Raw genomic sequence first — 13,145 nt, forward strand, 5'->3', positions numbered from 1 at the left:
TTAGACACCTAATCCGTAAGGGTTATGGTGTGTAATATGAACCATCAAAAGGAGTGTAAAGGACCTTAGAATATGAATTCAATGGTTAGAAGTTAGAACATTGTATTTATATGTGTATCTTATTAATGAAAAAGCAATGAGCGCTTATCTTTATTCCTAGTCTACATTCCAACAATGGTATCAAAGTTGAACACTCCCAAACACTGACAGGTTTGTGCCCTACTCTGATCTGACATTCATTCAGTGGATCTCCTTGTCTACACATCCATTTTGTGGCATCTGAGGGTTTCTCCAACCATTTCTTCAGCAATAGTTCATCTTCTTGGTGCAAGCTCCCTCTACACAACCCTCCTCTCTCTACTCAATGATCTAGAACCCTCGCGAGCCCTCTCTCTTGCCTCTAGTCTGCATGCTTGTCCACATCTCTAAGTGCAAATATACTTTCCATCATTGTTATAGTTTGGGGATTAATTTTGTAGAAATTCCAAGGTCTGTAGCCCCAACCCAGTTTCAATGATTTTGCATTTGGTTTAATGCCCACAGCGCCACATGTTAGCTGATATGTAAACTTTTAATGCAAATTAGATTGAAACACTAGTAAGCGACCTCTACTTATTTTGCACTTTTCAGCTGATAGAAAATAAAGAGACAAGCATTCACAAATTTTTACACACTTATTTTTGGTCAAACTTGACCCTAGAAAACCCCACAAGGGGAAAACCAGTACTAAGGAAAATTTTATTAGCTTATATCAGGAATTTAATTACAACATTAAAACATCACACAAGAGTACTTATCTCTCCCTTGATATTTGAGCCAGTCTTCATAGAAATTCATGCCACTGCTTTAGCTTCCCAAATCTAAAAATTCGTGCCACTGACTGACCTGTCAGAACTCGAATTTTGAGCCTCTCAGTCAAAGAATTCACTCCAAGGAATTCAGGCTTCTGACTGATAAATTTTTCCCTTCATATGAGTGTTGGAAACATCTGCAACCACATCGAATCTTGTGCCTCTGCTCAGCACTGACCTCCTGGAATTTCGGGCCTGGTTTTTATTTGATTTTTATTTTGAGTCAACACTTAAATCTGGAATGCTTAATGCAATTCCTGGAACTCTTCCAAAACTGGCAAGAAGCTGAAGTCTTCTGCTAGAGGAAGTGTCCCCAATTTTATTCCTGGAATTCTTCCAAAACTGACAAGAAGTTGGAGTCTTCTGCTAGAGGAAGTGTCCCAGATTAGCAACTAAAGGCATGCTCAGGGGCATCTTTGTCTCTGGCTACAATTCTGAATCTGGTATGGCAGGTTGTGGCTCAGGCTCGCTTGATGTGGCTTTGAAACTTGTAGATGACCATCATTTCCCCCTCTGTCAGATACAAGGTGAGATGATGGAGAAAACTCAACTGCAAGTCTGTTCAATACTCTTGAACAAGTTTTGACATGTGACTGAAATATCTTCTTGGCTACTGATGCCCATTGCCAAAAAGCGATCCATCCAAGATGAGTCTTTGTTCTTGGAGGACATTTGTTTTTGGAGCATCTGTGTGAAGAATAGGTGGTTTTATGACAGTTCTTACATGGATGAAAATCAAAACAGTGATCATTCAAATGGCCAACTAGGTCACAGTGTTGGCACTTCACAATCTGTTGCTATGGAAGAGGGGTAGAATCTAGAACAGTTGGAGGTGAACTATCATGAAGCAACACTCTAAAACTGAATGGACTTTGAGTAGTCTGGAATATGAAAGGACATCTCCTTATCATATCCAAGACCTGTTCTATGCTTCTTGTGGACAAGCTCTTCCCAAGGTCTGATGATGGGCTTGGGAAGTGCAAGTTGAACTTCTGCATCTGCATGTAACCTTGCTGCTTTATTGGGTACTAAATCTGAATGAACTGTAATATTATTGTTTTGTTGTTTATGGGAGTCTGTTTTGATCTTCTGAACAGAAACAGGGTCAAAATGATGACTCCACCGATGTAATTCTTCCTACTGTAGTTGAGATTCAAGCTACAAAAATTCACTCTGTTCATGTGCATATTGTAGACATGTTTGAATTTCTGAGAGAGAGACTTTGCTGATTTGGAATGTGTCATCAACAGTAGATTGTATAAGAGTTTTCAAAAACTCTAATACTTCACCAATTTGAGTCATTTTCTCCAATGTCAAAATTACAGTTTAAAAAACTGATTATAGCTACCAATCAATGAAGAAGAAGCAACACCCAGTCACAATAAGAGGTGAAATAAATGTACACCTACAACTCGATACTCCACTATGAGTTTAAAGTTTTCAGCACCCACATTATTTCACTTAATATCTCAACTAATTAATAAATCACTCAAAATTCAAGCCATTGATGACTATAACTACCAATTCAAGGAGAGCTTCTTTTTTTTTAAAGAACCAATGTAGCTCATTCCATTCCAAGCACTTTCAAATATTTAAACAATAAAAATTGAGGAAGAAACAAAAATACAAGGTTACTATCTTGGTCCTCAAGTTGTCTCCCTTTGTGTGCCCATGCAAAAAATATCTTAGTGCCTGGTAGTCGCTCTTTATTTCAACCTCAAAATATATTGTTTTTGCTTTCGACCTCAAATATTAACAGAGTGTGGATGCTATTATTACCAAAGTATTTTGGTTTCAACACAACCTACGAGAGGCTCTCGATCTCAACTCACATATAAATTATTGAGAAACCAGCTTCTCAATAAGGATAATCACATTGGCATAATGTAAAGCAAGAGCAAAACCTCGAAGAGTAGGTGACGGTGCATGAATTAGCTTCTTACATTTGTTACCAAACTATGCCCTTGTATTTGGATATTTCTTATAGATAGGACTAGAGTGCAGATACCTTATAGGTCCACTTGCAGGCAGGCCTTCAGTTTGAGAAACAAGCCCTCTGTGTTCTGATGTCGATGCCAATGTCGTCGTTGTATCGCAATATCTCAATTATATGTTACAAGACTTCGAGGCTACAGCGCTTTCGACATACAAACTCTGACGCTTCAGTGGATGATGGGCATTTAAATTCAAGCATTCCACATATCAAACAGTGATGACATTCACGCATCAATCTAATCAGGATTTTACATGTATGGAAGATTTTACATGTATGCGATCAATCTTGGTTTGTGCGGATCTCTAGCTTGCAGAAATATCCTTTCTCAGGAGCACTTGCACATATCATCTAAGGCGCTTCAGGTCTCTGAGCTTCTTTATATTCAAGTAACTAGCAACAAGGAGGCAACCAAATGCAAGGCCTCCCTTCTAGTCAACCTTCAAGTAGAGCGGAGCACAGTTCAAGCAAACATCGCAATGGAACAACCATTTCCATTCCACTTCCTTTGCAGTTCAAATGCACAGTTCAGATGTAAGAATCATGTGGCACAATTTTCACACACTAGTCGCATAAATCTGATCTTAGTCGCCTCCCTTATACCATATAAACAAAATACTCAGACATATTTCATAACAAAAGAACTGCGAGCAGCAAGTCCCTGAATTTGGTTGACGGCTCTAGTCCAGCTACATCGCCAATAGCAAATGCTACTGAAATCCTTTCAACGGGCTTCTCAGTCTAGTAGCTTTTCGGGGCTTCAATGAACGCTATCAAGGTTAAAATTCAAGTCCTCTGATCACACTGACCTACTGCTAAACTCCAAAGCTGGAAGCTAGAAATCAAGGGAAGACAGTTTGTATGGCGTTGAAGACATCATTATCGTAATGCGTGCCTTGGAGCAGTATTAATGCATGCCTGGAGCAGCGTTTGCGTGGAGACTGAGACAATGAGACAACGCTGTATGGTGTATTCAACCGCGGATAGACTGGAGCAGACTGTATATATATAACTTTGTATCAATGCATAAAGGTAAACTAAAATGCCCACATATGAGTGGAGTGGAATGCTACCTAGGGAGAGTCATTGCACACTTTCTATGAAAAAAAGGAATCATTGTCTTAAAAATATAGGATTATAGAAAGTTCACTTAATTGTAAAATTTAATTTTAGTGATACATAATTTAGTTCTAGAGATAATATCCATTTAATTAAGAACATAATAGGAGAAATAAAAAAGAAAAAAATGCACAATTCTTTCTGTCTATATAATTTTTAGTAAAGAAAAAATTTACATAAATTACAACACAATTTTACCGTGACTATCAAACAACATCAAGGAACGTTTCATTTAATAAGGTTCTTTATTTTTCTATCTCAAGTTATGGTCATAACCCTTCAGATGCATATTTCCTTTCATTGCAGGTTTTCATGCGGGGGTGTAACTAAACATGGCTACAATTGGGATGTGATTGGAAGAATGATTAACGAACGAAGTGCACGGTCCTTCACCTCCTCCTCATCAATAATCTCTAGTAAACACACTGCCTTCAACTTCGTGGCACTGTAGAACATGTAATCCAACATTCCCTAAAAATTGCCTCGATGATTTCTAAAGAATGTAGTGAAACGTGGCTCCCCTGTTGACCATCAATTTTCTTCAACAGGTCTTCTATGGGAACATTACGTCAGGGATAGGAAAGATAAGCGTTTTCTTAAGGTATTGAATGAGGAAACTATAGTAGATAAGCGTTTTCTTAAGGTATTGAATGAGGAAACTATAGTTTAATAGATGCTCGTAATCCAAAATTTCCTCCGGTAAGGGATTCTCTCAAGTTATGGGAGTTCAATTTTTTCAAGCTTAATTGATTAGGGATAAAATATCAAAAACTAATGTTATTATAAAATAATTTTAATGATTTAGATGCTTAAGTTATTTCTTATTAAATTCATTATAAAATAATTTTAACCATTTAGATATTTATAAGTTGTTTCTTATTAAATTAAAACTTAATTCAGTTAATCCAACTACTTACAAACACATTAAGAAATAATTTTTTAATATGATCTAAAATCAAATTAATCTTTGTTAAGTTTTAAACATGGTTAAAAAAAGAAAAAAATTGAAATCATATTAATATAAACAAAAAAGGATACAATCACGAAATAAATGATTCTAATAACTTAAATTTCGAGGAGGGAAAGGGAAGCCAAGCCTCTCAAAACCACTGAGGAGTGCTAATATAGCTACTTACCAACAACACAACATGGAAATTCCTAAGGTGATTTGAAGCAATGTTTCAGTGTTTTCATTTAAAATTTAGGAGCAATGTTTTAGTGTTTTCATTTAAAATTTAGGAGCATGTTGCTTTTATGAGTTAGGAGTACGAAGGGAAAAATAAATTTGGAATTATATAGGATTATGAATAGTAAAATATTATAAAAATAAAGTTACAGAATTGATTTTGCTTTTTTATTATTCAAATATTCCAAAATTTGAGATTATCAAAATTATTTCAAAATTTGAAACTATATTATGAGAGATAAGGGGATAAGTTGTTTTACAAATTCTTTCCATTGTCAACTCACAAGAAGACAAACTAAACAAAGACAACTGCATTTAGTCCGAGCTTTAGCATTTCTCACCTATCTATAGATTTAGGGCTTTCATTTATTTTTTTTTACTTTTATTTTAGCAAAAATACCATTTTATACTGTAAAGTTCCCATACTCTACACAATGATTTTAGATGATTATGTTTTATAAGACACCAAGCATAAGAGTGCATCATAATATTGTGCTCTTTATGTTAATGAAAATCGATAAATAAATTTCTAGCTTTAAACATTTTATTGAACCATTAACATATATTTCTTTCAAGGCATTGTCTATACTCCAGAGATAGAGGTGTTGGGTTTATAGGTTAGGTGATTTGAAATTGGTACTTGAATTAAGATAAGAGGATGATAAGGTAAACAAAAAAACAAAAAAAATCATTTTTTAATAAAATTGAGTTATTCTCATACATTTTCAACTATATAATTTATACTTATTTATATGGTTAATAAAATATAGACATTTTTTTAAGATTTAATTAATTATAATTTAAAAACATGAAAACAATTATATAGTTTAAACTTATTTATAGTTTAAACTTATTTATATTGTTAATAAAATAAATACACTTTTATTTTTCTTGAAGTTTCATTAATTGTAATTCAAAAAAAATGAAAACGATTGAAATGATAAAAAAAAAAAAAATACTAAAATAGATCCAAATCAGCTTATTTTTTTAAATTGCAATTATCAAAACTATTGAAAAAATTAATATATATGGAATATATTTTTCAGTGAATATATAGAATATAATGTTAGGATAACATGTTTTCGATAATCAAATTTCTAAATCAAAGGAGAATAATCACACTGTGAGAATAACATGATTTTAAATAATCACATCAATTAAAAATCAAAATTAATCGATGATTGATTCTATCTCATCTCAGCGATTTAAAAACAGAAATTACTCCACAATTTTACAGCCACTAAGAACCAATAGCTAGGAACATTTCGCTTCCTCAGTTTTCTATTGGTATCGGTGGCTTTGGCCATAACTCTTCAGTTGCATATTTCCTTTTGCTGTTGGTTTCGATGTGGAGATATAACTAAAATCGGCTGCAATTGGGATATGATTGGAAGAATGATTAACCGAAGGAAGTGCACCGTACTTCACCTCCTCCTCGTCAATTAACTCCAGTAACGACACCAACTTCAACTTCCTGGCATGGTAGAAAATGTAATCTAACGTTCTCTGAAATTTCCCTCGGCTATTCTCAATGAAGGTAGTGAAACGCGGATTCCCCGTTTTACCATCCATTTTCTTCAACGCGTCTTGTAGGTGAAGATTGCATCGGGAATAGTTAAAATAAGCATTTGCTAAATGTATTCTATGACGAAACATGAGTTTAATGGATGGATCATAATCCGAAATTTCTTCATCTAAGGGATCCACATAGCCTTTCGTAAGAAGTGAGTGGGGAGCGCTTCCGGGCAAAGAATTGAAGTCCCCACATAGTACAACAGGAATATCGTGGACAAACTTCTCCAAATCTTTGAGCAAGTAGTAGACCTGCCATAGCTTTACATCACTGTTTTTAGTATTTGCATGGATGTGGGTATTGGTTATGCACAGACGTTCACTAGTTTCTTTTATGGAAAGGATGACATGCAGGGCAATGTTGTCTTTATATCTCAAATTAATCGAACACAAAGTTATCAAGTCAAATTGATTCAGTTTATAAAACGTTGCACAACCATCAACAGTTGGAATGTTGCCTTCTCTCTGCTTTCGCTTAAACATCCCTTCATATCCTAATTTGGCCAATTCTGGATGGAAAAAATCAGAAAAATGGTTCTGTTGTACCTCCTGGAGGCAAATGATGTCAGGTTCGCACTCTAATATTTCCTTCAACAAGTTTTGTCTGCGATTTTCCCAACTGAGCGCGAATGGAGGACAGTTGGGGAACTGCTCTGAAGTAGCATACACGTCTGCCAGAATGTTGTATGTCACAACTCTGAATGATGGACCCCTCAAACTTCTATCATACCTGTCGTTGGAAAGTTGAATCATTCGCCTAGGAACGGGGTGGGGAAATGGAATAACTGGCTCAGTAACGAAAAACCCCTTTCCTTCAATTTCTAGAAGTAATACCTTGCCTACGTCCTGCGTGTTGGGTTTATAAGACTCGGAGGCAGACAACAACATATGAGTGTTGTTTGGAGAAATGCTTTCACCAACACTATGGACGCAATACCATCTCTGCCTCCTTAAATCCTCATCATCATCCCTCAAATGACCGTCTACCACATCTTTTACACACAGCGTTATATCAACAATAGGTTCTATGGAAACCCTTTTCAATTTCATTTTTGCCAGTAACTATAATTCCGCTTCGATAACAACAACTTCTCCTCCATTGTTACCCCTTTCAAACAAGCTTTCTTAGCCTTACGACTTTGACTTCTTGTGAACTCAACTTTTTAATAAGCCGTACCAGTCAACTTTTTTTGGTTAAGATCGATGCTCTGCTCTATAAACGGAATATATGGATCCGTGCTTTTACCCGCTTTTACCCGCTCCTCAATAAACACAAGAGATGGATTAGTGCTCCATAAGCTTTTTGTATATATAGCTTAAATATGTTGTACGTTAAACCAAAAAATCTATTGAACTTCGAGGTTGGTTAAAACGTCGGCATTTGGATAATTTAGGAAAGACTGAAATATTAAAAAAAAAACATATTTTGGAAACGAAGTTTGCAATCTTACCGGTATTTTGGAACCTAATTATATATGGCAATTGATGGGAGTTTGGATAATTTAGGAAAGACCAATATTAAAAAAAAAAACATATTTTTGAAACGAACTTTGAAATCTTACCGGTATTTTGGCAACTAATTATATATGGCAATTGATGGAACCAACTTTATTTTGTTCAAGTTTATGGAACTGATTTTGTTTACTTTCATGTAATTAAACTAGTGTTACTTGTTTCTTTTCCTTTCCTACAATTAGAATAAGGTTATTTGTTGTTCTTTATTTTTTTCTTCTAATAAACTACATCTACTTTCTATTATTTTCTGTAAATATGGTAGGTTTACTGTTTGCCATTTATTTTTCTACAAAATTAGAGTATGTTTACTTGTTTTTTTTTTCTAAAGTTCTTAAGTATTTTTTGTATTTTTGATATAAAGTGAGGTCATTGTACAACATAGTTTCCCTTGAGGTGAATGAGATCCACCAAAGGACAATACATTACATGTTGCACAAATAGCTTTGACCCTCTAAAGTTTGTGTTTGTACAAACATGAAGCTAATAAGTGAAGTCAATACAGCAAAGACAATTAACATTCTTATTCTAACACTAAGGAGGAGTGATATTATTAAAAATAACAATAGACTGAATCTCATTAAAAATAATTAATGCAATTTATATTCAAAAGTTCAAAGATAAAATCATCAAGGTATAAGAAAATCTTTCTTTCAAAACACTAAACTCCCTCGTCCATTGATTATTCTTCAATATATGAATGATTGTTGTCCATTGATTATTCTTAAATATATGAATGATTGTTGCTTCCTGAAAATACAAATGGTAAATATATTTTCGAAAGTAAACTAAATCTGAGTTCATGGACTTTATGCCTCCTATCGTAAGTTTGACTTGTTGGTCATAAAATTAGAAAATGGAAGCATCATGCAATATTTGTTGATGATGGAACAAAAAATAATACTCCTTTTTTTGTTGTAGAAAAACATAATATTTCTTTGTGGTAAGTTTGACTTGTTGGTCATAAAACTATATTGACTTGTTGGTCATAAAACTAGAAAATGGAAGAATCATGCAATATTTGTTGATGATGGAACAAAAAATAATACTCATTTTTTGTTGTAGAAAAACATAATATTTCTTTGTGGTAAGTTTGACTTGTTGGTCATAAAACTATAAAATGGAACCATCATGCAATATTTGTTGATGATGGAACAAAAGATAATACTACTTTTTTGTTGTTGTAGAATGTTGATTACATTCATATTCATTACGCAAACCTACCTCTGAACATTAAATTTTTGAACTAGATATGTGAGGTAAAAGATTCACAAATGCCACGTAAAAGATTCACAAAAAAATGAGGTTGGTTCTTTGGAAACTATGATATTTTTGGAATAAAATTGCCATTAAATTACTTAATCCAGGTGGTAATGGAGGTGGTTTTGTATATATAATGAAAACATAATTAACAATTGAAAATGGTTTAACTTTTCTTGATGTATTTAGGCTTTGAAAACTTCACATTCATTCAATGTCTAGTGCATTTATTGAATTGAGTGCCGTGGAATAGTTTCTTTGAGATAACCATGTTGGATTTTTACAATTGTTGGATGTAATGGAGGTGATTTTGTATTTCTAATTAACAATTGAAAATGGTTTAACTTTTCTTGATGTATTTAGGTTTTGAAAACTTCAAACTGATTCAATTTCTCATCCATTTATTGAGTTAGGTGCAATGGAATAATTCCTTAGTGATAACCATGTTGGACTTTTGATGTAATGGAGGTGATTGTGTATTTCTAATGAAAACAGAATTTACAATTGAAAATCATTTAACTTTTCTTGATGTAGTTAGGTTTTGGAAACTTCAAATTGATTCAATGTCTAGTGCATTTATTGAGTTAAGGGGGGTGGAATAATTTCTTAGTGATAACCATGTTGGACTTTTGCATTTGATCCAGCTATTACTTGATTTGACACAATTGCTTGAATTCCAGAAGTAGTCAAGGAAATTGGCTTTAAAACAAATTATATTACTATTTTTTGGATTAATAAAGCAATATCCGGAGTTAATAAGGGTTTTACCTAATACCTCACTTTATTTAATTGCAATAGTCACAAGTATATATTTAAACCCCTATATAATATGCAACCCTTGGCTTCAAATTATGTGTACTTCATTCAAAATTTATTATTAGATTCTTAAAAAGTGAATTTTAACAATAACGCTTTTGGTGTCATAAGTAATTTTAGTCAAAAATCTTGCTCAATTTATGTTTAAGGTTATTGACAAATTTTGGGTTTCCCAATTTGATGAGCATATGTCATTCTTTGTTAAATGCACCTAATATGTCATAATAAATGAGGAATTATTTTTTTTACATTTAAACATCTAATTCCCAAACAACAACATTTTTCTATCTAATTATTGTCTTTGCACTGAGAAGAGAGAGGTGTTGTTATTGTCCTTGGATTTAGAAGAGAGAGGTGTTGTTTTAGATTAGGATGAAAGAGATATGCCACCTACATCAAAGTTCACTTCCAAAGTCTAATGTACAAGAAAGTAATAATAATAAAGAATAAATTGTAATTTTTTGTAATTTTAATTTATGGTAAAAAAAAAAAAAATAATAAAGAACAAAAGGTAACTTTTTGTAATTTTAATTTATGGTAACTGCATCTTTATTATTGCTGTTGAAACTTCTTTGAAATAATTTATAATGGAAATTTAAAAATTCCACTTCAACCTTGAAGTTTGTTATGTTTAATATTTTTGTAATCATCAATTTTAATAGTGATATGAAATACAAATTATAGTACCAATTAGTGGTGCAAAATTTTATGCTAACTCTTTCCTCAACCATATGAAAATTGGATGAAAGGTAAAAAAAAAAAAAAAAATTCATAAGTGACAACTGTAAACCTTAGTCACCCTTCAGTAAGCAATGTAAATCAAGATAGAATTCATAAAGATTTGAATTTACAATATTGTAATTACACATTAGTGGTATTATTCATTCCATTCAATGAAAAATTAGAAAAAGTAGCTATAAGAAGAACATATATATATATATATATATATATATAGAGAGAGAGAGAGAGAGAGAGAGAGAGAGAGAGAGAGAGTTATTTAATCATCCATTTTGGGCTTTGCATCTATGGGGAATTTTCTGTTTAATATACTATATGAGAGGATTTTCGCATAATGATATTAGGTAGCAGCTACCAATATATGCCTACAATTTGAATCCCCAAATTCATTTTCTCACCATAAAGTATAACAAATGGATAGTACAATAATATGTGGTGGGTTACTAGAAATGTATTCAATTAATAAGGAGTTACTTTTATTTTCATAATTTATATCTACTTTTTGCTCATAAATACTAAGGATCAATGTTTAACACTATGTTTATTAAACTCGTGCATTCTTAGTATGGCCTAGGAAGTATGTTCTCAAAGCTTATGAAATTTTCATAATTTTCATGCAAACAATTATTCACTTAAAATTTTAATATGTTTTATTATCCTAGAAGTTAGTTTAGATTACAAAGAAATATTCCACAATAATATTATCCATTGGGGTCAAGTCACTTCATCATATCTCACAGTAAAATTAGTACATACTTCCCTATAAACAAAAAATTCCTTGTGCTTTATGATCCCTAATGGGATGTTCAGTATTAGCTTATGTTCTAACTAACCTAACTTTTAGATGTTTTGTGGTAGCAAGGAGATGATGTGTTTTTTCCCTCTCTTAATATATTTCATTAGTACTATACTTCAATAATGTGTATTGATCATTCTTTAGTGATGTGCTCCATTGAGGTTTTTATGTTATTCCTAGGTCATACATTCACCATTATTGAGGATAGTAATATGATTAAAAAAATCAAGTAGATCTTAAATTTTGTAAGCAACAAGTATAACACGTCATATTATGAAATTTAAGGATGAAATCACCCCTATAAATAATAAGGTATGAAATCCATTTACATTACCTTTTCCCATTACCTTTGTCATGACTATACTTCCAACATCCATTTACCATAATGGACCCAGCCAGTCCAATCGACTGTCATGATCTTACCTTCGGTTGTGCTTACTCATGCACCCAGCTTCATCTAAATCTTACATTACCTTTCGGTTAAAACACATCTCTCCTCGAGCTCCATTAAGTTTCCTCTTTACCCAAACAATTCCCAAGGCTCAAAACATAAAAGGCAAGACAAGAAACAAACAAGAAGAAAACCAATAACAACACGAATTCGAAAAAAGTGGCATGATCATCCACTAGACACAACAAAATTGCAAATCAACCGCGATAAAACAATAAAATACAAAATTCACAAGACTAAAAACAAACACCATGACTCAATCCCCATGGCTCCTAAGGCAAGCTCAACCTCAATCTTCTTTAATATTTCATGGAAATTTGCTTTTCCATGCAATCCCCTACATCATACTGCCATTAACACATTACTTTTAGTGCAATCACAAACATAAAAATACACCAGATACCTCAGCTTGTTGTGCCAAGCATGTTACCTTGTGACTGAACACATCCATTCCATCTCTCAAGGGACTACAATTATCTTGACAAATCCATTTGTAACTAGAGACTAGCTAATATACCTATCAATTACATGTTCATGAATCTAGCAGGTATCCACATAACATCAAACAAAATCAAGGTTAACAAGACTTCCTATATCTAAAGCACTCGTTCTTTAGGAATTAGGGTTTCCAAACATAGCCAAACGAATTCTTACCCGATTCTTTTCTTTTACCTTTACCCTGTTGCAACTGAGTCTTACTATATACTATCACGTCACCCAACTGTTAGTTATATAAACACATTAACTATTACCTCCTCACGCTAATACCAACCATGTTTCCTGGAATTGCTCACACATGTCAAAACACATGTTCCAAATATCAATACAATCATAACTATGAATTCGAATTC

General features: G+C 33.0%; 1 protein-coding gene across 1 annotated transcript; it reads right to left on the minus strand.

The window, feature by feature from the left end:
- Positions 1 to 6,430: 6,430 nt before the first annotated feature.
- LOC149158459 (carbon catabolite repressor protein 4 homolog 1-like) lies at positions 6,431 to 7,771 on the minus strand. Its single transcript, XM_089433989.1, has one exon. The coding sequence runs from the start codon at positions 7,769 to 7,771 to the stop codon at positions 6,431 to 6,433; it is 1,341 nt and encodes a 446-aa protein (XP_089290115.1).
- Positions 7,772 to 13,145: the final 5,374 nt, after the last annotated feature.

The sequence above is a fragment of the Pinus tabuliformis genome, chromosome 5_2 (genome assembly GCF_031772625.1).
Source record: "Pinus tabuliformis cultivar Carrire ecotype Pingquan chromosome 5_2, CPIR1, whole genome shotgun sequence".
NCBI lineage: Eukaryota > Viridiplantae > Streptophyta > Pinopsida > Pinales > Pinaceae > Pinus > Pinus tabuliformis.